Genomic DNA, 25,326 nt, shown 5'->3' with positions numbered 1-25,326 from the left:
AACCTATTCTCATAAGGCATGCTCCCCAATCCAGGCAACACCCTTGTAAATCTCCTCTGCACCCTTTCTACAGTTTCCACATCCTTCCTGTAGTGAGGTGACCAGAACTGAGCACAGTACTCCAAGTGGGGTCTGACCAGAGTCTAATATAGCTGTAACATTACCTCTCGGCTCCTAAACTCAGTCCCACGGTTGATGAAGGCCAATACACAGTATGCTTTCTTAACCACAGAGTCAACCTGCGCAGCAGCTTTGAGTGTCCCATGGACTCGGACCCCAAGAGCCCTCTGACCCTCCACACTGCCCAGAGGTTATTGAGACGGGGTTATTGCAAGTTTTGTCTACCAGCAGAGGTCAGGGAATCATTGCAACAGTCGGCTGTGGAGGCCAAGTCACTGAGTATATTTAAAGCAGAGACTGATAGGTTCTAGATCAGTCAAGGTTACGGGGAGAAGGCAGGAGAATGGGGTTGAGAGGGATAATAAAGCCAGTCATGATGGAATGGTGCAGCAGACTCGATGGGCTGAATGGCCAAATTCTGCTTCAATGCCTTATTGTCTTATGGACTAATAAAATATGGAACTTATATAAAATCTATCTAACCGGCAAGAACGACAGCGAGTAAACTTCAGACATAGAGAACTTGCCTTGAAAAGCCGAGGGAAAACGTCAGCTGGCTGCCCGCGTATAACGTACAGCCGCAAGTTCAGCTCGCGAAGGCTGGCATCAAGGTCTTCCAGACACTGCAGCAGGAATCTGGTGAAACAAAGTTCCTAAATCATCTCTTTTATAATAAAACAGACGCAAGACGAGAGTGACCTGGGTGCCAGGTCCAACCAGGGGAGAACTTAACGTAGAATACAGGAGGATCACACAACAATCTCTAATACTCTATTCATTTAGGCAAATAGAAGGGAAACCACTGGGTCCCAGTACCTTCACACAAACCATTACAATAGATACAAATATATTAAAGACTTCAAAACCAAATCATTCTAATTCTCCCTTAATGACTCAGCTTTGACAAACTTCTATAGGAGGGGGGATTGATAAGTTTGTGGCCTAAGGTAGAAGGAGTCAATTTTAGAAAACCTAGCATGTTTATTTTTCAACATAGTCCCCTCCTACATTTACACATTTAGTCCGGTGGTCGTGGATCTCCAGAAAGTGTCCACAGATGGGTGATTGATAAGTTCGTGGCCTACGATAGGAGATGAGTTATACAGCTCTCATTACATGCACGTGCAGTTCAACTCTTCGAGTGAATATGCAGAAAGTTTGAAGTTAATAACTCATCAGGGGTGATCGATAAGTTCGTGGTCTATGGTAGAAAGAGATGAGTTATTAGCTTCAAACTTTCTGCATAATCGCTCGAAGAGTTGACCTGCATGTGCATGTAACGAGAGCTGTATAACTCATCTCCTTCTACCTTAGGCCACAAACTTACCAATCACCCTTCTGTGGACACTTTCTGGAGGTCCAAGATCCGTATGCTCCATGACTGGAAACATGGCTTTCATGAAGACACTTCAAGCTTCTTCCCCTCTCCTTCAACCCTTTACGATGTTTCTAGTTTAATTTACATTGTGATGCAGATCCTGTTGAACTTACAAATCCTTCGGAATCTGGTTCACTAGCATAAGTCGCGAAATTTGTTGTTTTGTAACAGCAGTACTTGGCCAATAACTATAAATTACAATAAGTATATCTTAAAAAAGAAAGTTAAATACAATAAAGTAATGCAAAAAGAGAACACCAGAGTGAGGTAGGGTTCATGGGTTCATTGTCCGTTCAGAAATCTGTTGGCGGAGGGGAAGAAGCTGTTCCTGAAAGGTTGAGTGTGTGTGTTCAGGCTCCTGTACCTCCTCCCTGATGACAGCAGTGAGAAGAGGCCATGTCCTGGGTGATGGGGGTCCTTGATGATGGAATTTGCTTTCCAGTGCTAGCACTGCAATAAGACAGCCTCATTCAAATAATGCAATACCCGCCACTGGAACTTAGAAGTTTCCAGAAAGATACAAAGGCAACTGCAACCATAAAATAAAATCCAACTGAACAATTAAATGTATATAGGTAATAGAGTACTAAAAGTTCAAAGCATGAATTAAACTATAATCAAAACTACAACTTTACAGTCCAATTCAACAACGGCAACAAACATTTTCCAATCATGCACTTTAATATCTAGTTTGGGCAGTCAGGCAGATCTCCAGCACAGCAGGCCACTTTCTCATTCAGAGCCTGACAGCCACTTTGTTAAACTGTTAAAGGCTATCAACGCTCCTCTCCAAATGCTCCGTTCTTAATTCAGTAGCTATAGGCCAGGAAAGAGCAACGAGTTCACCTTGGATCAACAATATCCATCAACACTAATTTCCAAAGGCTCCATTCTTAACTGAGATATAGTGCGGGACAGGTGCTTCCAGCCCAACGAGCCGCACCGCTGGACCAATTAACCAGCAGGTCTTTGGACTGTGGGAGGAAACCAGAGCACCGGGAGGAAACCCACGCAGTCACATGGAGAACGTACAAGCTCCTTACAGACAGGGCTGGAACTGAACCCCGAGGCTGAGTTGAAATAGTGTTGCATTACCATGGTGTCCCCATCTGAGACCATAAGATATACGAGCAGAATTAGGCCATTTGGCCCATCGAGTCTGCTCCACCATCGCATCATGGCTGATCCATTTCCCTCTCAGTCGCAGTCTCCTACCTTCTTCCCGTATCCCTCCATACCCTGACTAATCAAGAATCTGTCAACCTCTGCCTTAAATGTACCAATGAATTCCACTCTCTGGTTAAAGAAATTCCTCCTCATCTCTGTTCTAAATGGATGTCCTTTACTCTGAGGCTGTGTCCTCTGGTGTTAGACTCCCCCACCATAGAAAACATCCTCTCCACATCCACTCTATCTGTGCCCTCTGGTGTTAGACTCTCCCACCATAGAAAACATCCTCTCCACATCCACTCTATCTGTGTCCTCTGGTCCTAGACTCCCCCACCATAGGAAACATCCTCTCCACGTCCACTCCATTGAGGCCTTTCAATGCTTGATAGATTTTAATGAGATTCCTCCCCCCATCCTTCTGAATTCTAGTGAGTAGAGGCCCAGAGACATCAAATGTTCTTCATTCGTCAAGTCTTTCAATCCTGGAATCATTTCTTGTGAACCACTCTAAATCCTCTCTGTAAGCTGGAAAGAACAACACGTTCAGCTTGTATTCAACATATCCAAGCTAACTACAGACTATAAGAGGATAAAGCAAATACCTGGGATGGGTGGGGGTTGTGGTGGTGAGGAGATCTCATGTCCCTGGATTCAAATAGATCTGTGCTTTGCAGTGGAGGATTGTCACAATTTCTGACAAGCCAGACTGGTGAGACATTCACTCCTTTGGAAAAAGAATTCAATAGCATTAGGCCTTGTGAGGGGTCACCCTCTTCAAAGATGTTCTGAGGCTGGCCTCCGAGACAGAGATCACAGGGTCACCAGATGCTGTGGAGACGCACACAGGTATTTGTATTCTCCCTTTCAAAGCGTGCATGAAAGGTGAGTGAAGATCACACCCCTTCATGGCGTTAGGTTTTGCTTTGTGGGAAGTAATAGCCTGCAAACCCTGATAGAAATTACCTGCATCTGATTCCATCTCTAATTTTAATCAGAATTGTTTTTCCTCTCTGTAGGTCATACCTGGACTTGATGTATGTAGTTGCAGATCGCTGATATAGAACCCTCAGCAAACTGCGGGCCTCCTGGTCCAGCCACAGCATTTGGTCTGGAATGTTCTTGAAGACACACACTCTTCCACACAGGTCTCAGTGATGGCAACTGCGACAGACTCATTCAGATTCAAAGATGAGTCCCTGAATATCGTCCAGTCCACCAACTCAAAGCAGTCCTGTAAGTGCTCCTCTGCCTCCCTTGACCATGCCTTCTTGGTCCTCCCCACTGGTGCTGTGGTCTTTAGTCCCAGCCAGGGAGTAGAAGTACAGCCAGGTGATCAGACTTTCCAAAGTGCAGGAATGGGATGGCATGGTAAGCTCTCTTGAAAGTGGTGGAACAGTGGCCACACTTGCTGGGTCCTCCAGTTCCACAGGTGATAGGTTGGTCAGAGGCCTCTTCACCTCTGGCCCGGTTGAAATCCCCTGTAGTGCTCGGGAAGGTTTCAGAGTGTGCAGTTTGATTCCTGCCGATCTCGATGCCCAGCTCCTCCAGTCCCTGCCTGAACTTGGCTGGGGTGTGATGTACACTGCCACCAGGATGATGGGTGAAAACTCCCTCGGCAGACCCTCGACCGCTAGATGTACAGGAGTGGGACAGAACTGCCACATCTGTGTACCACAGTGAGTTCACCATAAAACACACTCCACCCCCTCTACCTCCACGTCCCGTCTATGCAACAGATGGGAAAGCCTTCGGGCTGATTGCTGCATCCAAAATGGAGGGGGTGAGCCATGTTTCAGTGAAGCAAAGTACACAGCTGTCTCTGATGTCCCTCTGGTACTGTAATCCTGCTCAGAGGTCTTCAGTTTTATTTTCCAGAGACCGTACGTTCATCGGCAGGATAGTAATGAGAAGAGTCTCTAAGGGGTCTGTACAGCAACCTTACTTGCAGCCCAACACTCGGTCCTTGTTCCCTTTCTCATAAAGTGAAACTGCACTCGCGACCTGAGCCTGCAGTTTAGGGTCTGCCGGTTTTGAAGATCAAAACAATGCAGTACCCATGGCTGCGATTGTGGATTTCAGTTGTAGTCGTCCAAAATAGGAATATTTGATGGTTCCCATTGGAGCTGCACACAGAATTGCATCTATCTTGGAACATCAATTCTAACTTGAATTAATTAAATTTGAGGGGTTTTGATATGTCACCAACAACTCTCGTAAACTTCTATGGATGTATCTCAGAGAGCATTCTAACTGGTGGCATCACCGTCGGGTATGGGGGTGTGGGGGTGGGGGCACTGCACAGGATCAGAAAAAGCTGCAGCGAGTTCCAAATTCAGTCAATTCCATCATGGGCACGAGCCTTCCCAGCATCCAGGATACCTTCAGACGGTGATGCCTCAAAAAGGCAACGTCCATCATTAAGGACCCTTATCAACCAGAACATGCTCTCTTCCCATTGCTACCATTGGTGTGGAACTCTTAGGAGCCTGAAAACCAATGTTTTAGGAACAGCTTCTTCCTCTCTGTCATCTGATACCTGAGTGGACAATGAAGCCAAGAATATCACCTCAGTATTTTTGCTTTCTATTTGCACCTCTTATTAAACTTTGTTATATTGATATTTCTTATTTAATGTATAGTTTGTTGCTCGTATTTCACTGCACAGTTGCAGCAAAACAACGAATTTCACAACTTACGTCAGTGATATTAAACCTGATTCTGATTCTAAAACAATATTCTCACCCACTCTGTGACGATTAAAGAAGTGCTTCAGATCAGATCTGGCTCTCTCTACTTGCTTGCGTTACTAAGTAAAGCATCAGACAGTCACAGCCATAAAATAGCATGCACTTTGGCTGTCTGCCAAACAGCATCATTAAGTTGTTTGATTGGTGTGAACATAGGGATTTTAGACTTCACAAAAGTACTTAAGCTGCATATTCTCTGTGCAATGTGACTCAATAATTATGACTAAATTTAGCCTCTGAACACATTGTGTTCTTTTCCTCAACTCCTTTATTTGGTCTTCAATGCACATATAATTGCGACATATACCATGTTATTTCGAACTTTCAAATATCAGGTTCAATTTCCTTTTGTTTTATACTCATTAAATAAACTTTATTCCAATTTATTCTTCAGCCCTATTAAATGCCAGCGCAACAAATTTTGAATAAACTAGTCTCGAAACGACTTACCGACTGTGTCGTTGTCTCTAGCTCTGTATGTAGTACATCGCTACATTGGTGACCCCGACGGTCCAAATGGGATTTGGATCAAAGATGACCGACTCTTCATCTGTTCACGCAGTTTCGCTCAAACTGCCGACTTTCTGGACGCTGCGACCACGCGTGTGGTTTAGCCAAGCAGAAGCCCAGTTCCAGATTCGGCAGATATCCTCTGATTCCACGCGTTACTACCACGTGGTGAGCGCCCTTGACCAGGAGACGGCCACCCAGGTTGCGGATTTCATACAGTCGCCCCCGGAAGAAGGCAAATATGAAGCATTCAAAGCGCTGCTCATTGGGACCTTTGGCCTCTCACGGCGTGAGCGGGGTGCCCGCCTGCTTCACCTGGCCGGTTTGGGAGACAGGCTGCCGTCAGCATTGATGAACGAGATGCTGTCTTTGGCTGACGGACACAAGCCCTGCCTCATGTTCGAGCAAGTGTTCCTAGAGCAACTGCCCGAGGACATACGTCTGCTGCTGGCTGACGCAGATTTCAGCGACCCCTGGAAGGTGGCGGCCTGGGCAGACGTGCTGTGGAAAGCCAAGAGGGAGAGCCTGGTGTCCGTCAGTCAGATTACCAGACCACGCGCCCAGCAGCGGACCAGACCAGGCCCGGCAGGGGGGCGGGCACACACAACACAGAGGCAGGAGTGAGGAGGACAGTGAACAGTGGTGTTTCTACCACCGGCGGTGGGGCAGAAAAGCCCGCCGTTGTCGCCCACCCTGCAAGGGCCAGGGCCAGGGACAGCCGCCGCTAATGACTATGGCGGCTGGCCACCAGGACAGCCTCTTGTACGTCTGGGACAAACAGTCGGGACGCCGCTTCTTGGTCGACACCGGAGCGGAGATCAGCGTCTTGCCCCTGACGGGGTACGACACCCGCAACAGGAAGCCAGGACCCACCCTGATGGCCGCAAACAGCAGCACGTTATGGACCTACGGCACCCGCACAGTGCAGCTGCAGTTCGGTGCCAGCCGGTTCACGTGGGACTTCACACTGGCCGCCGTGGCCCAACCACTCCTGGAGGCGGACTTCTTGCGAGCTCACAGCCTGCTGGTCGACTTGCAAGGGAAAAGACTGGTACATGCCGAGACTTTCCAGACGTTCTCCCTGGGTGAAGCCAAGTTGCCGGCCCCACACCTGGACTCCATCACGCTGTCGGACAACGAATTCACCAGAATCCTGGCGGACTTTCCATCGATTCTGGCACCGCAGTTCACGGCAGCCATGCCCAGACACGGGGTTCAGCACCACATCCCGACCAAGGGACCACCCCTCCACGCCCACGCACGAAGGCTCCCCCCAGAAAAGCTCCGCCTGGCGAAGGAGGAGTTCAAGAGGATGGAGGAATTGGGGGTCATACGGAGGTCCGACAGCCCATGGGTCTCCCCCCTGCACATGGTGCCCAAAGCAGCCGGGGGTTGGAGACCATGCGGCGACTACCGCAGACTGAACGAGGCTACAACTCCAGACCGCTACCCCATGCCGCACATACAGGACTTTGCAGCAAACCTGCACGGGGCAAGAATATTTTCCAAAGTAGACCTCGTCCGAGGATACCATCAAATCCCGGTGCACCCCGAAGACATCCCCAAAACAGCACTCATCACCCCGTTCGGCCTGTTCGAGTTCCTCCGAATGCCGTTCGGCCTGAAGAATGCTGCACAGATGTTCCAGCGGCTAATGGATGCGGTGGGACGCAACCTGGACTTTGCGTTCATCTATTTGGATGACATCCTTATAGCCAGCAGTAGTCGTCGTCAGGAGCATCTGTCCCACCTCCGCCAGCTCTACTCCCACCTGAGTGATTTCGGCCTCACGATCAACCCGGCCAAATGCCAGTTCGGTCTCGATACCATCGACTTCCTGGGCCACAGGATTACCAAAGACCCGGAAACACCTCTGCCCACCAAGGTAGATGCGATCCGCCATTTTGCCCGGCCCAACACGGTCAAAGGCCTACAGGAGTTCGTTGGTATGGTGAACTTCTACCACCGTTTCCTCCCCTCAGTAGCCCGTATCATGCGCCCTTTGTACACCCTGATGTCGGGTAAAGGCAAGGACATTACTTGGGATGAGGAGGCCGCGGCCGCTTTTGTTAAAGCCAAGGAAACCTTGGCAGATGCCGCGATGCTGGTGCACCCCAGAACGGACGTTCCGACCGCCCTCACGGTGGACGCATCTGACCCAGCAGTCGGTGGGGTGCTGGAGCAACTCATCGAGGGGCACTGGCAACCCCTGGCATTCTTCAGCAAGCACCTACGACCGCTCGAACTCAAGTACAGTGCTTTCGACCGGGAGCTGTTGGCACTGTATCTGGCAATCCGGCATTTCAGGTACTTCTTAGAAGGCAGGCCGTTCACCACGTTCATGGACCACAAACCATTGACCACGAAGGTGTCCGATCCTTGGTCAGCTCGCCAGCAGTGACACCTGTCCTACATCTCCGAGTACACGACGGACATCCAGCATGTCTCGGGAAAGGACAACGTCGTGGCGGACGCACTCTCCAGACCAGCTATCTGGGCCCTGTCCCTGGGGGTGGACTATGCAGCACTGGCGGAGGCGCAGCAGGCAGACGACGAGATGCCCAGCTACAGGACCGCAGTCTCGGGTTTGCAGCTGCAGGACTTTCTCGTAGGCCCAGGTGAGAGGACCCTCCTGTGCGACGTGGCTACCGGCCAACCTCACCCCATCGTCCCGGCAGCCTGGAGGCGGCGAGTTTTCGACTCCATACACGGTTTGGCGCTCCCATCTATCAGAACAACCGTCCGGCTGGTCTCCAGCAAGTTCGTGTGGCACGGACTTCGCAAGCAGGTCAGTGAATGGGCCAGAACGTGCGCGCAGTGCCAAACAGCCAAGGTGCAGCGGCACACTAAAGCCCCGCCGCAGCAGTTTGAACCCACCCACCGGAGGTTCGACCACATTCGTGTGGATATCATGGGCCCCCTACCAGTGTCCCGAGGAGCGCGGTACCTCCTAACTATGGTAGACCGGTTCACGAGGTGGCCAGAGGCGGTCCCGCTCACCGACACATCTGCCGATTCCTGCGCCCGAGCACTGATCGCAACCTGGGTAGCACGCTTCGGGGTACCGGCCCACATTACCTCCGACAGAGGCGCCCAGTTCACCTCCAGCCTGTGGTCGGCTGTGGCCAGCCTGTTGGGAACGCTGCTACACCACACAACTGCCTACCACCCACAGTCGAACGGACTAGTGGAACGCTTCCACCATCACTTGAAGTGGGCTCTCATGGCCCGCCTGAAAGGACCTAACTGGGTGGACGAGCTTCCCTGGGTCCTGCTTGGAATTCGCACTGCACCCAAAGAGGATCTGCACGCCTCGTCGGCCGAGTTGGTGTACAGCGCACCCCTGGCCGTCCCGGGAGAGTTCATACCAGCCCCAAGGGGGCAAGAGGAAGAACCCACAGCAGTCCTGAACAGGCTACGTGAGAGGCTCGGTAACCTGGCCCCCATACCCACTTCACAGCATGGACGGACCCCGACCCATGTACCCAAAGACCTGCAGAACTGTAAGTTTGTGTTTGTACGAAGGGGCGGACACCGGGCACCGCTACAGTGGCCGTACGAGGGGCCGTTCAAGGTGATCAACAACAATGGGTCCACGAAAGTTCTGGACATTGGGGGGAGAGAGGAGGTTTTCACGGTGGACGACTCAAGCCGGCCCATGTGGACTTGGCGCAGCTGGTCGAGGTTCAGGCACAGAGGCGCAGAGGCAGACCTCCCAAACAGAGGCTGATCCAGACTGTGGACATTGGGGGGGTGTATCGCCGGTTCTGGGGGGTGGGGTTATGTGGTGACCCACTTCCTGCGCAGGAGAACCGGCTCACAAATAGCCAGCGCACGGGGAGAGACTTTGATAATGCACCTCTGACATCATTTCCGCCCGGAGAGGGCGGGCACTAGGGATTAAATGCCAGCGCCGCGAAGTTTGAATAAACTAGTCTCGAAACGACTTACTGACTGCGTGTCGTTGTCTCTAGCTCTGTATGTAGTACATCGCTACATTATCATCATTTTGTGTAGTGTCGTATGATGTAGGCGATCATGGTCTCGTAACCATGATTATTCTTGGAAAATTTTTCAATGCAGGTTTAAAGGCAAAACTTGCAGAAAATGTAACAAAGTAAGATACTTACAAGGAGCATATCAGACAGACAAAAATAAATGGACTACACAGGGATGTGATAAAAATATAAAGTCAAGAAACAATTTCAAACAGAGCACCAACCTGCATGCCAATGATAATGATGAGTGTGACACAGGACTGAGATTTACAATGTGAAAACTAACAGGAGATGACCAATATGGCTTACACCAGAAGTGAACAGAAAATTAATTAAAATGGAATTGGACACTGGCTTGACCGTTTCACTCAACAAAATGAGTCTGAACAGCATTTCAAAGATACCTGCAGATATCCAACCAAGAACGTACTCTGGAGAAAATAATTGAACACACCGATGATGCACAAGAATCACACAAGTGTGCTGAGAAAATTCAAGCAGTGGTGGATGCCCCAAGGCCAAAGGGCATGTCACAGTTGTGATCCTTTTAAGGACTTGTCAATTACCATAACATGTTCCTGCCAAACCTGGTCAATGTGCTCCACCCCTGAACTCATTGCTACAGATCAGGAAGAAATTGCAATCAACAAAGCTGTGTAAGGCTGGTTTCAAATAGGCTAAGGAAGTGGTGACACCAAACACTCTACTCACACATTATGATCCACATTATCCAGAAAAGGTCATCTGTGATGCCTCACCTTATGATAGAGGTGCAGTCATGTCACATTATGAGTGATGGAAGTGAATGCCCATAGCCTTGGCATCACGTTCCATTACCACTGCAGAGGAAAATTACCCACAGATCAATAGAGAGGCCTGGAGTTTGGTGTGGGATACAAAATATTTGAACCAGTACTTGTATGGGAGAGAGTTTACCCTCATTACTGATTATCAACCATTGGTGTCCGTTTTCAATCTGGAGAAGGGTGTTCCACTGACAGCAGCAGTACTAATGCAGAGATGGGCTCTGTTCCTTGGAGGTCACAATTACAATATCGAACTCAAGAGGATGGCTAATCATGCAAAAACTGATGGGTTGTCCTATAACTGAAAAATTTACAAGAGGACTCCCCTTAACATATTCTTCCCAACACGAATCAAATGTTTCCCTATTACAACAGGGATAATCCAAAGGGAAACCAGAAAAGAAACCACACTCGCTAGGTCTACACAGCCACTCAAAATGGCTGGAATGTGCAGCAGAAATCCCAGTTCCACCATTTTTACCAGTGCCAGGATAAACTTGCCTTTGACTGTGGTTGCATTATGTGAGGATTGAGAGTTGACCCATCCAAGCTGAGAGCTGACGTCTAGGAGGAGCTGCACGCCAGTCATCTTGGTGCAGTCAAAATGAAAGCACTGGCTCCAAGCTTTGCCTGGTGCCCTGGGATAAATCCGCAGACTGCACAGCTTGCCACGCGCTGTTCAGGATGCCAAGGAGTTTAGAGAGGAAGGTGTCCAGGGCTGTCCGAATCACAGTCAGCTCCTACAACCACCATGGAGGAGGGCCAAGGACCTGTGATTGGTTCAAAGCCACAAGTCTCACCTGCCAAGCAAAGTAGCTCGACCTCATCAGGAAATGTGTTATCCAACAAGAGTAAAATCCTCCACAATGATTAAATATTGACAGCTGAGTGGGGTAATTTAAAACTTACTATGCTGTGAATATCTATATAGTCTTACTAAATATATATATAGTATAATTATATATATTTTGTATAATTATGTATATATATAATTACTCACACACACACATTCCATATTGAGTAGGAATTTATAGCTAAGCAGGGAGAAGTGTTGTGTATTTAGTATTTCAGTAATATTGTTAATATATTTGATTAAACATTGTTATATAATTCTCTAGGGGTTATGTGTAAAAGTATGTGAATGGCACACGTCACTATGCCACCACGTCATGTGCGCACCTCTCTGAAAAAATGAAGACAAAACCCTACATTGTTCTCCCAGGCTCCCATCTTTTACTTCCAGTTGGTTTTATGTTCTAGAGTTACAACCCAATACACCTGCCCCACCTCTTATTCCGGCTCTGGCCTCCTTCCTTTCCAGCTGTGAAGAAGGGGCTCAGGCCAAAATATCAACGACTGAGGGGAAGTAGCTGTTGCTGAACCTGGTCTGTGAATACAGATTTCTATACCTCCTGCCTGATGGGAGCAGAGTGAACCTACAATGGCCTGGATGGTGGCGATCTATGATTGATAGTATGTGTGGAGAATGTATATTAGGCTGCACCACAGAGCTGGCTCCCCTCTTACCCCTTCTCACCTACCTCTGATTCCTTCTTCACCAGCACTTCACCCGCACACCCACCTTCCCCCCTCAACTGGTCTCACCAATCACCTGCCAGTTGTACTCCTCCTCTAGCCCCCCCCCCCCCCCAGCTTCTTATTCTGGCTTCTTGCCCCTTCCTTTCCAGTCCTGATGTGTTGCTCTACATTGCCAGCTTCTGTGTTATCTTGTGTGTTTAAAATTCCTTTCAATTTAGAATTGCATGCCAACTGCATTCAGGGGTAACACACAAAATGCAGAGGAACTCAGCAGGTCAGGCAGCATCTGAGGAAATAAATAAACAGTTAGGTATTTCGGGCAGAGACCCTTCATCAGGACTCTTTTTCTTGGAGCCATTCACAATACAATACAAATACTTTATTGTCACCAAACAATTGATACTAGAGCGTACAATCATCACAGTGATATTTGTTCCTGCGCTTTGCGCTCCCTGAAGTACAATAAGTACAAGAAACAGAATAAATCACTGAAAGACTGGAGACAACAGGACCAACAAACACCAATGTGCAAAACACTACTGGCTGTGCAAATACAAAAAGAAAGAAAATACAGAAATAATAGTAATAAATAAATAAGCAATAAATATTGAGAACATGAGAGTCCTTGACAGTGAATCCATAGGTTGTGGGAACAGTTCAGTGATGGGACAAGTGAAGTTATTACCTCTCGTTCAAGAGCCTGATGGTTGAGGGGTAATGACTGTGTCCTGAGGCTCTTGTGCCTTCTTCTTTAAGGCAGCAGTGAGAAGAGAATGGCCTGGATGATGGGGGTTCTTGATGATGGACGCTGCTGTCCTGTGACAATGCTTCATGTAGATGCGCTCAGTGGTGGAACTCCCACTTCCTCGTGTTAAATTTAATTTGCTGGTGGACGAGTGGAGGGAGTTGGTGAGGGATTCTGATTACATCTCTCTACTTATCAGGTCTAGAGCCTCCTGTTCTTGCTCTCTTGGTACATCATACCACTTGCAAACACTAATGCATATTCAACACCAGATCTCTCTGCTCCTACATAGCCATGTAGAAATTGTTTTGTGCCAGTATTCAATTGGTGACACTCCTGTGCTCTATATTCAGCCTTACTTCATTAAGGATCCAATGCAAATGAGAACTCTTTTACTATATTTGATAATGTGGTAGTCAGACCTGCACTGAAAACATATTACCTGTGGCATTGTTTATGTGGATCCTAAGAATCACCTACAGTGGATTCCAGTTAATGAGATGCATTGGGATTAATTTAGCGGCTACCCCAATTAGCCAGAGCGTCATGGAAAATTAAAAAGGTATAACAAAGACATACTGAATAACAAAACTATGCATTTAAATGAAACTACTTAACAAATTAGAATACTATCAATACCACTACAGTATTATAAAATAGTGTGTTAGTTCCTGATAGTTATCAATGGACGAATTCATTCAGTGTACGCAATGAATAAAATCAGCACAGATAGTGGACTGTCTTCATACTATGCTATTGATGATTGCATCCTCCAAATCTTCATTTTCATTGTAACATTCACGATGATTGTCAATACCTTCAAATTCTTCGCAGTTCCTAACTTGAAGTAGTGAAATTCTTCCATCTTCAGCCTCGGCTGTTTCTGGCATCTCTGAGCCTCAACACTTGGAATTACACTGAGCAGAACAGTTCTGAATTATCTCTCTGCTTATTTCGTGCCAACCATCAGTGACAAAAATCACTACTTTTTGAACATACGCACATGCAGCTGACGCTGTTTAAAAACTGCTCGCTCGAAGCATGGTTGTCTAACAGCCACAAAAGTATGTGCAACTGGCGTTCGGCAACAGTCTCCTGCCCAAATTAAGCAGTGTAATATCCCAAAATAAACGAACAGAGCTCTGGCTATTTCCTCGACTGGCTTTTGTTCCTCAAGAGTTGTCTCAAATAAGCAGCTGCCCTGATTAACCAATGGCTGAATTAATGAGAATCCACTCCATTTCGTAATAAGCATACAAAAGGAAAGTTTCATATGTTTTCACTTCATGTTAGCTAAATATAGGAGATTTACCATGATTTCCTTCACAGCAAGCCGGAGAATATTGATTTTGTTTGGACACTTCATTAACTGGAAGTGATTTCAAGCTTTGATCAGTCTCTCCAACACCTACACCACTAAATATGGAACTAATCCCTTTGATTCAATGAACATTCCCCCACCTAACACTCCCACCCTTTCCCACACCATCATCCCTCTGCAATAGACCCATCCAGTCATCAAACTTCACAGTATTCCAGTGGCCCACCGTTTTAATGCCCATCCATTTTCCCGTTCCGATGAGTCAGTCCATGGCCTCCTCTTGTGCTAAGATGAGGCCATTCTCAGGCTGGAGGAGCAACACCTCATGTTCTGTTCAGGTAGCCTCCATCCCGATTGCACAAACATTGGTGTTTCCAACCTCCATTATTTTTTTCCCTTCCCTCTTCTTCCATTCCCCCACTTTGCCTCTTACCTCTTCTCCTCACCCACCTATCACCTCCCATTGGTGCCCCTCCTCCTTCCCTTTCATCCATGGTCCACTTCCTTTTTCTATCAGATTCCTTCTTATCTAGTCCTTTGTCTTTCCCACATATCACCTCCCAGCTTATTACTTTATCCCCCTCCTCCACACTCCTAGCTTCACCTATCAGCTTCTAGTTTGTCTTCCAACTCTCCCCTCACCTTCCTATTCTAGCGTATCCCCCTTCCTTTCCAGTCCTGATGAAGGGTCTCAGCCTGAAACATTGACTGTTTATTCCCCTCCACAGATGCTGCCTGACCTGCTGAGATTCTCTGGTATTTTGTGTGTGCTGCTCTGGATTTTCAGCATCTGAAGAAGCTCCTGTGTGCATAATATTGCACCTAGAAAATCTAATGTGTGGTGACACGTGGGGTGCCCCCATCACATTGTTGAGTTATGCCGGTCGCTGATGCAAAGGACTTATTTCACCGTCTTTTGATATACGTATGATAAATAAATGAATCTGAAATAAACAACATTGCTCTAAAGACATCCTACACTCAGTGGCCATGTTATTAAGTACACCTGCTCTTTTAATCTAAATCAGCCATTCATCCGGCAGCAACTCGATGCATAAAAGCACGCAGACATGGTCAAAAGGTTCAGTTGTTGTTCAGACCAAACATCAGAATGGGGAGAAATGTGATCTAAGTGACTGAGCATTGGTGCCAGACGGGGTGATTTAAGTATCTCAGAAACGGCAGATACCTTGGAGTTTTCACAGACAACAGCCTCTCGAGTTTACAGACAATGGTGCGAGAAACAGGGGGGAAAAATCATCCAGATAGCGGCATTTCTGTGGGTGTAAAATGCCTTGTTAATGAGAGAGGTCGGAGGAGAATGGCCAGACTGGTTCTGGCTGGCAGGAAGGCCACTCAGAGAACCACATCACAGCAGTGGTGTGCAGAAGAGCTTCTCTGAATGAAAGGTCATTGCAGCTTGAGGTGGCTGGGTTACAGTAGAAATCCACACTGAGTTCCACTCCATTCGGTAAACTCTGTACTTAGTATAGTGGCCACTGAGCGTACATAGGAGCGATTTCTGAGAAAGAATTCCAGTCACACCTACAGCTACTAGTGACTATACATTACTATTTAATTTCATTCATTGAGCACATTAGAATTACTTCCCGTTCAACTGTACTCCATTAATCACCAGGGTAGTTTAAAAAACCAGCTGTCCATTCTGAATGTAAGCTCCATCACTGTTCTGGAGATTTTCTGTACCAGAGAACAATATCTGCTTTCAATGGTGGGAGGAAAATGTGGACCCACTCACAAAAGAGTTTAGCACACAAGCAAGAGTGTCCACACAGAAGTGAACTTTTCCAAACTTTCCCTACAAGTTAGACAAATTATTCTGAATCAGTCTAGATTTGAGCATCACTGCAGTAAAGCAGTAAAACACCTCGGGGCATCAGAGAATGGAGTAAATTCTGGTGTCACCTATAAGGGGCTTGTATGCCCTCCACATTGAATGCTTGGATCTCCTCCGGGTGCCCGTTTCCTCCCAGAGTCCAAAGACATACTGGTTAACTGGTTATTGTAAATTGTCCTGTGATTAGGTTACGGTTGAATCAGTGGTCTGCTGGTGGTGTTGCTCAAAAGACCAATTCCGCATTGTATCTCTAAATAAATCAATAAAGCACAAAATATCCCAAGCACTCAGAAGGACTGGCAGTATCCAGACGCTCTGGGCCTGATCCACTGGAGTTTAGAGGAATGGGTGGGGATCTCACCGAAACCTATCAAATATTGAAAGGCGTAGAAAGAATGGATGTGGTGAAGATGTTTCCGATAGCGGGAGAGTCTAGGATCTCATAAAATAGAAGGACATCCCTTTAGGGCAGAGATGAGAAAGAATTCATTGCCACAGACAAAGTCATTGAGTATATTTAAAAGCGGAGGTTGATAGGTTCTTGATTAGTCAGGGTGTCAAAGTTTTTGGGGGAGAAGGCAGGAGAATGGGGTTGAGAGGGATACTAAATCAGCCACGAGCAGGCCTGATAGGCAGAATGGCCAAATTAGAAATAACCAAATTCCAATGAGAAAATTAAAGTCTAGGCATCCATCGTGTACAACAGAACTATTCCTTTGAAAGGTCCAATTGCCAAGGCAGACTCAGACTCAGTTGAGTTCCTGGTCTCACAAGGCAACTGTGAATGACAGGAGAACCATTCATACTGAATAAAAAAAAACACATTCTGACACAGTGTCTTCAACCTGCAATACCAACTATCCCTCTCTGCAGATGCTGCTCCAACTGCTGAGCATTCAGAGCATTTTAATTTTAATTTTGAAACAAAGTGTTTAAAAGAATTATTATAAACACTTCCCACTTGGACGCCAGATCTGTGCCCTGTCAAAGATAACGTATACATGTCACCATATATAGCCCCTAGACTTATGTTCTTGTGGGTATGCACAGTAAACGCCATGAAAGACAACAGAATCAGTGGGAGACCACACTCAACAGGGTGGACAAGACAACAAACTGTCCATGTGCAAAGACCCACGCCAGTGGCCGCGTTTCCCTCAGCGCAAACTCCACCCTCCTTTTTCGGTCCTGCGCTCTGATTGGTCAATGTTGTGAAACAACCCCGCCCCCTTCTCTTTCAGGTGAAACAGCAGCAAGTCCGGCAAATGCCCAGGACACTGGCCCTATACAGATACAAAGATTATACTTCTTTGTCTCTACTGTGAATCCCCCCAGAAAAAAAATCTCAGGGTAGCATATGGTGTCATAAATGTACTTGGATAAATTTACATTTGATGCTCTTCGCTGGTTGGGTCGACCATAGATGTTGCATCCTAGCTGTCTAGGTGATCCACAAACCTGGGCAGTACAATGTGGACAGTACATGCAAGCTGCCCCTCTCCACGTAGCCGGTGAATCTAAAGGAACGGCAGGGACCGATACAGTTCGGTACCAGCGGCGTCACGATGTTGCCCGTCAGCGCTGAACTCAACGTAGGACTGCCTTAGGGACTACAGCTCCAGACTTTCCCCTCGGGGTTTACTCCCAAAGTCTTCCCCGTGAGTGGGTATAACCACAAGGCAGCGGAGGTTTGAGATCAGAGTTTTCCCTCTCCCAGATGAGCCGCCAAGAACGGCTGAAAATCCCGATCTGCCCGAAGCGGCTGGTTTTAAAGTCCCACTAACCCACCTTTGCCCCTTCTCCTGTCAGTAGAAACGGTTCAGCCGGGCTTACTAGCTGAGCCACACGTGAAGACCAGGTGCCGGACTTGGTTATCAGAGGCTGTTGGAGACGTGTGTCATTGGAGCATCTAATAGGTAGGTAGTGGGGGCTTTTCCCCACTACCACCCCGAGCTATAGCAACCTCAATGAACCTCGGGGTAGTATACGGTGACATATACGTACTTGATAATAAATTTACATTGAAAACTGAATGAAGTGCCTGGTTGACGCGGCAACACCCACACGGAACAGCTTCATTAATAAAGAGTTTATATAACTGGCCCCATTTCAAGCTGCCGCTGTCAACAACTACGCAGAGACTATTCGAGCTGAGTTCACGTTACCAGGGCCCCGATCCCCGCCGGTCCTAGCGAACCTCGGGAGAGGGTAAGGGGAGACACACGCTCACCTCCAGCGGTTCACCCCAACACTGGACGAGCCGGCGAACCAGGGGTCGAGGATGTAGACGCAGCAGACGGTGCTCGCTCCCCGCATAGCCTCCCTCAGCGCCGGGTTGTCGTGCAGCCGCAACCCCTTGCGGAACCAGTGCATGGAGTGGATCGCCATCGTTTCCTTTCGCGATCGCTAACGCTGCTGTCCGGCACTACAGCCCCGGCGGATCCCCATAGTCTCACTGCCCGGGCATGCGCACACGCCTCCTGGCCCAGCTTCTCGCAGCGCAAGTCCACGCCCCCTGCCGTGATTCCGCGCCACGATTGGTCAATGGCTGGAGCGAGGCGCCGCCCACTTCTTTCATTCAGATGGAGACAGTCTCTGTGCCGGCTTTTCGGCAAGGACTCGCCAGACCGCACCGATGGCCCCTTCCTTCTCCCGTCTCCAACCTTCCTCATCTTCCTCGACTGCCGCCCTGGATCTCAAACTCCCAACGAGACATCAAACATCTCGACTTTAACACTCCTCCCTCTAATTCTAACCTCAGTCCTCCTGAAGGCGCTGCCCTGCACTCTCTCCGCGCTAATCCCAACCTCAGCATCAAACCCGCAGAAAGAGGGTTGCTGAAATAGTCTGGCGGACTTGCTGAGGCCAGCCGCACCGTCAGACACCCCCTCTTACTTACCCCTTCAACAAGGCTCCTAAGGAGCATTGTCTCCCACACCATCAACCTCAACGACTCCTATCCACTGCCACCAACCTCATCGTTCCCTTACCCCCGCACCTCCCGGCTCTCAATGCTACCCAAGAGCCATGAAACTGCCTCTCCAGGTAGACCCATTGTTTCTGCCCTCTCCCGCCCCACCGAACTTGGGTCTGTATACCCGGACTGTTTTATCCTCCCTGGTCCAGTCCCTTCCCACGTACATCCGTGACACTTCATCTGCTCTCCATCGCTCCAATGACTTCATGTCCCCTGGCCCCGAAAGTCTCATTTTCACTGTGGATGTCCATGGAATCACATCTATCTCCCACAGGAGGGTCTAAAGGCTCTCCATTTCTTTCTGGACAACAGACCCAACCACTTCCTTTCCACTACCGCTCTCCTCCATCTGGCCGAGCTGGTCAATAATTTCTCCCTTGGCTCCTCCCACTTCCTTCAGACCCAAGGTGCAGTCATGGGCACTCGCACGGGTCCCAGCTATGCCTGCCTTTTCATCAGCTACGTGGTACAGTCTATGTTCCGAGCCTACACCGGCATCGCTCCCGAACTCTTCCTACGCTACATCGGTGCTGCTTCCTGCACCCGTGCTGAACTCGTCCATTTCATTCACTTTGTCCCCACCTTCCACCCAGACCACAAATTTACCTGGTCCATTTCCGACACCTCTCTCTCCCCTTTCTCGATTTCTGGAGACAGTCTATATACTGTTATCTTTTATAAACCCGCTGACTCTCACAGCTATCTCAGTAACCCTCTTCCCATCCTGTCAGTTGTAAAAATGCCGGTCCTTTCCCTCCATCTCCACCGCATCTGTTCTCAGGATGAGGCTTTTCATTCCAGGACAACTAAGATGTCCTCATTTAAAGGAAGAGGCTTCCCTTCCTCCACCATCAACGCTGTCTGCACCGAATCTCTTCCATTTCACGCACGTCTGCCATCCCCCCCGCCCCCCCTGCCGGGGATAGGGTTCCTCTTGTCCTCACCTAGCAGCCCACGAGCCTCCGCATTCAGCACAAAATTCTCTGTAACTTCCGGCATCCCCAGCGAGATCCCACCACCAAGCGCATCTTTCCCTCCACCCCACTTTCCGCAGGGATCGTTCCCTACGCGACCCCCTTGTTCATTCGACCCTCCCCAGCGATCTCTCTCCTGGCACTTAGCCCTGCAAACGGAACAAGTGCTACACTTACCCCTACACCTCCTCCCTCACTACCATTCAGGGCCCGAAGCAGTTCTTCCAGATGAGGCAACACTTCACCAGTGTGTCTGTTGGGGTCATCTACTGTGTCCGGTGCTCCCGGAGTGGCCTCCTGTATATCGGTGAGACCCGACGTAGATTGGAAAACCCGCTTTGCCGGAGCGCCTTCGCTTCATCCTCCCAGTCGCCACTCATTTCAATTCTACTTCCTTTTCCCATTCAAACATGTCTGGTCAACACCTTATATTCCATCTGGGCAGCCTCCAATCTGATGGCAGATTGCTTTCTCGAACTTCCGGTACTGCCCCCTCCATTCCTGTTCCCCTCTCTCACCTTCTCTTCTTACCTGCCCATCACCTCCCTCTTATGCTCCCCCTCCCCATTCCCTTTCTTCCACGGTGTTCCGTCCTCCCCTATCACATTCCCCCTTCTCCTCTTCCACCAATCAGTTTCCCAGCTCTTTTCAACCCCTCCCCCGGTTTCACCTATCACCTAAGTACTTATTCCTCTTCCCCCCCCCCCACCGTCTTATTCTAACCTCTTCCCCTTCCTTTCAGTCCCGATGGCAGATACATCTTCAACTTATTCCCCTCCATAGATGCTGCCTGATTTACTGTTCCTCCAGCACATTGTGCGTATTACTCATTCAGATTAAAACCAGAGCGAGTTCCCGCCCCTGCTGTGGTTCCGCGCTCGGATTGGTGGATGGCTGGGGAAAGGCCCCGCCTCTTTCCGCCTTCCGGGTTAAAATCCACGCCTCCGGTCGTGTTTCTCTTAGCGAGAGCACTCGCTTCCTGTTTGGTTCCGTGCTCCAATTGGTCCCTTGCGCGATATCCCGCCCCTGTGTTTGGCTCAATACTCCGATTGGTCAATGGCTGGAAAATGGCCCCGCCTTCTCCCACATTCCAGATTGGAAGGGCTTTCTTGTACCATATCAACAGTGTAATTATGAGTTGAGTTATTGAGCGAGTTTAGAATAAGAGAACCGTCAGTGAACGAGTATATATAATCCGTAGCAGGTATGTGAAAATCAGTGATGTAGATAGTCCAAACGGCAGGGAATTTCCTCAAGCATAGGAAGTGCTGCAGATGCTGGAAATCCAGTATAACGCACACAAAATTATGGGGGAACTCAGCAGGTCAGGCAGGTCATGGAGAGGAATAAACTGTCGACGTTCCAGGCTGCGACTGTTTATCACGAGTATTTTCCATTAGCGCATATGAACAAAGCTAGTGAACCTGAGCATCAATATATATATATAAGACATAGGTGCCGAATTAGGCCATTCAGCCCATCGAGCCTGCTGCACTATTCCATCATGGCTGATTTATTATCCCTCTGAACCCCATTCTCCTGCTTTCTCATCGTAGCCTTTGACGGCCTGACTAATCAAGAACCTTTCAACCTGCGCTTTAAATATACCCAATAACTTGACGTCCACATCAGCCTGTGGCAATGAATTCCACATATTCACCATCCTTTGGTAGAGAAATTCCTTCTCATGTATGTTCAAAAGGGATGTCCCTCTATCCTTTCAGTAGAAAACATCCTCTCCACTTCCATTCTATCTAGGCCTTTCAGCGTTCATTAGATTTCAATGAGCTGCTCCTTCATTGGTCTAAATTCCAGCAAGTACAGTCCCAGAGGCATCAAATATTCCTCCCGTGTTCATCATTTAATTCCTGGGATCATTCTCATGAACCTTCTTTGGACGCTGTCCAATGCCAGATCATCCTTTCTTAGACAAGGGGAGAGGCCCAACACTGCTAAAAGTAGTCTGGTCTGTCCAATCCCCGATGAAGCCTCAGTACTGCATCCTCGCCTTTACACTCCAGCCCTCTCCAAACGAATGAGAATATTTCACAATGGATAACCGTTTCCAGTCTGCTCAAATTCTTCCACAAGTTCCTGCATTCAGTCAGTGCTGAAAGCAAGTATTGCTTTAAGGTTAGACGACAGTGCAGGGAGGGCATGGTTCAGAGAGATTAGCAATACAGCAGGCAACACCAAAATTACTGTGTATGGTAGCAGTACCGTATACTACCTTGAGATGTGTTCTATGTATATGTTATATCTATATAAAGGAACACATACCAATCCTCAGAGGGATCAGAGTGGAGAGAGTGAGCAGCTTCAAGTTCCTGGGTGTCAAGATCTCTGAGAATCTAACCTGGTCCCAACATATCGATGAAGTTATAAAGAAGGCAAGACAGCGGCTATACTTCATTAGGAGTTCAAAGCGATTTGGCATGTCAACAAATACACTCAAAAACTCAATGAGTTGCACCGTGGAGAGCACCCTGACAGGCTGCATCACTGTCTGGTATGGGGGGAGAGGAGAGCATTCTGACAGGCTGCATCACTGTCTGGTATGGGGGGCTACTGCACAGGACTGAAAGAAGCTGCAGAAGGTTGTAAATCTAGTCAGCTCCATCTTGGGCACTAGCCTACAAAATACCCAGGGCATCTTCAGGGAGCAGTGTCTCAGAAAGGCAGCGTCCATTATTAAGGACCTCCAGCACCCAGGGTATACCCTTTTCTCACTGTTACCATCAGGTAGGAGGTACAGAAGCCTGAAGGCACACACTCAGTGATTCAGGAACAGCTTCTTCCCCTCTGCCATCCGATTCCTATATAGACATTGAATCTTTGGACGCTACTTCACTTTTTTAAAAATATAGAGTATTTCTGTTTTTGCACATTTTTAATCTATTCAATGTACATAATTGATTTACTTGTTTATTTATTATTATGTTTTATTTTATTTATTATTTTTTCACTCTCTGCTAGATTATGTGTTGTATTGAACTGCTGCTGCTAAGCTAACAAATTTTATGTCACATGCCTTTGATAATAAACCTGATTCTGATTCATAAACGTTATACATGCATGTGTTTGTGTGCTACCATATAATACATTTAGGTATGTTATATCTATAAGACCGTATACCTCCTTGAGATTCATTCCTTGCAGGCATTTCCAGGAAAATAAAGAAATACAATAAGACCACAAGACGTGAGAGCAGATTAAGCCATTCGGGCGATTGGTTCTGCTCCATCATTCCATCATGGCTGAATTATTATCCCTCTCAACCTAATTCTCCTGCCTTTTCCCTGTAACTTTTGACGTCCTGTCTAATCCAGAACCTATCAATCTTAACTTTAAATACCCCAATGACTCGGCCTCCACAGCTGTCTATGGCAATGAATTCCACAGATTCACCACCCTTTGGCTAAAGAAATTCCTCCTCATCTCTGTTCTGAATGGATGTCCTAGTATTGAGGCTGTGTCATATGGTCCTAAACAGTCACTGTAGGAAACATTCTCTCATGTCCACTCTATTTAAGCCTTTTAATATTCAATACATTTCAGTGCTATTTGATAACAGCTGCGTGAAAGAAGGCGGAGCGCAGTGACAATGGCGCTAAACAGCGACTGCTTTGCTTGCATCTTTGGAAACAGCTCTATTCCCATCTTCAATATCTCCACTTTTCCCCTTCAGGGTTCTTTTGAAGACCCTGAGCTGGAGTTACACGCTGACTACGGTTCTTTGCGGGAATGGGACCCGCTCTCTAACTGGCCGTTGTTCAAGGGCTAAGAGTTCGGCTCGCCTTTGAAAGCCCAGGATCTCGGGGCTCTGGAGACGGATGGATCGAGGGTCGATGTCACAGCAGGAGATCGGTGTGTCGTCGGGGGAGTCGGAATATCTATGGCTCTGTGCCCAGGGACTCGAGATCTTTGGGCACAGAAATCGAAAAGGCGACGTAATGGACTTTTAACATTGTGGAATGCTGGGTGAACAATGAAGTCTTTGGGGTAACTGCAAGTCTGTGTCTTTGTTCATGCTTCAGTGCTCAGTACCGGGCGCTGGGGGGGGGGGGGGGGGGAGGGCTTCGGGGTTCTGACGTTTAACTGTCCTTCATCTTTGGGACATTCCTGTTTTTGTGGATGTTTGTGATGTTATGACCTCAGCCCCCTCCTTTGTGAGAATCACAAGAGCCCTAGTCAAGGGGGGGGTCAACTGACCCAAGAGGGGGAGAGACGTGCTGGATAGACACAGGAAATGGGAGAGAGAGGGAGACGTGCGGAAGACCACGTTCTCCCGAGAAGCAGAATAAAGTGACTCTGACTATTGTCTCATGAAGACCACGTGTAAAGCCTTAGGGCAACGTGGGCTGGGTGATGTGGGCTGATTGACATCTACAACCCTGCCAGTCCAGATAAAAGGTGGGCTGCCGAGGCGGGGCCTCAGACGCACCGGAAGACGCGCTTGAGATCCTGTGACAGCGTTTTGATATCGGCAGCAGGTGGTGGGGTTCGTGTGCGTCTTTTCCTTGCCTGGGATTGGCGACCTTACCACGGAAGAACGGCCTAGCTACAGGGGAAGCCACAGATGAGAGTCCATTCCCCAACGAGGCTTCTGACTACCTCCTACAGGTTGGAAAACCTGTCAGGTAAATGTTTCATTCTCTCTCTCTCTTTCTAACAAAAGTGCACCAACGCGACACCACGACAACGGCAGCGGGTGGAACTGCAGTGACCACAAAAAGACTTTTGAATATCCAGTAAACAATATATATCTACATTACCCCTAGACAACTGTAGAGCTTATTTCTGATTGATTATTACTATACCTGTGCTTTAGATTGAGTTGTGACGACGTATATGATCTGAATGTTTGGTATTAACCATACGTTTGTGCCCCTTTATAAATAAAAACGTTTGAAAATAGTAGCATCCGGCTTCGGTGGCTCCATCTATCTTTGCTGGAAAATTACCTGGTTACTGGGGAACGTAACAGTGAAGAAAAAGCATTTCAGGATGTACATTGTATACATTTCTCTGAGATTAAATGTACCTCCGAAACCTTTGAAAGTTGAAAGTAAATGTTTATTTAACTATGTATGTGCCGCCATATGTCATTTCCTTTCATGCATTCACAGTAGAACAAAGCAAAACAACAGAGTCAATGAAAAACTGACGAAGCCTGACAAACA

At 47.9% G+C, this 25,326-nt stretch overlaps 1 protein-coding gene across 1 annotated transcript in view; it reads right to left on the bottom strand.

Moving 5' to 3' along the window:
- LOC140731981 (cryptochrome-1-like) overlaps positions 1–18,679 on the bottom strand; it is a 200,038-nt gene extending 181,359 nt beyond the window's left edge. The window contains exons 1-2 of the mRNA XM_073054031.1: positions 18,423–18,679; positions 648–756 (exon numbers count right to left, since the gene is read on the bottom strand). Of these exons, the coding sequence (XP_072910132.1) occupies positions 648–756; positions 18,423–18,580 (267 nt within the window). The 5' untranslated portion in view covers positions 18,581–18,679. The remainder of the gene's footprint in view (positions 1–647; positions 757–18,422) is intronic.
- Between the last annotated feature and the right edge of the window lie 6,647 nt (positions 18,680–25,326).

Source organism: Hemitrygon akajei, chromosome 8 (assembly GCF_048418815.1).
Source record: "Hemitrygon akajei chromosome 8, sHemAka1.3, whole genome shotgun sequence".
Lineage (NCBI taxonomy): Eukaryota > Metazoa > Chordata > Chondrichthyes > Myliobatiformes > Dasyatidae > Hemitrygon > Hemitrygon akajei.
Note: the sequence above shows the minus strand (reverse complement) of the source record. Positions and strands in the feature narration are given on the sequence as shown.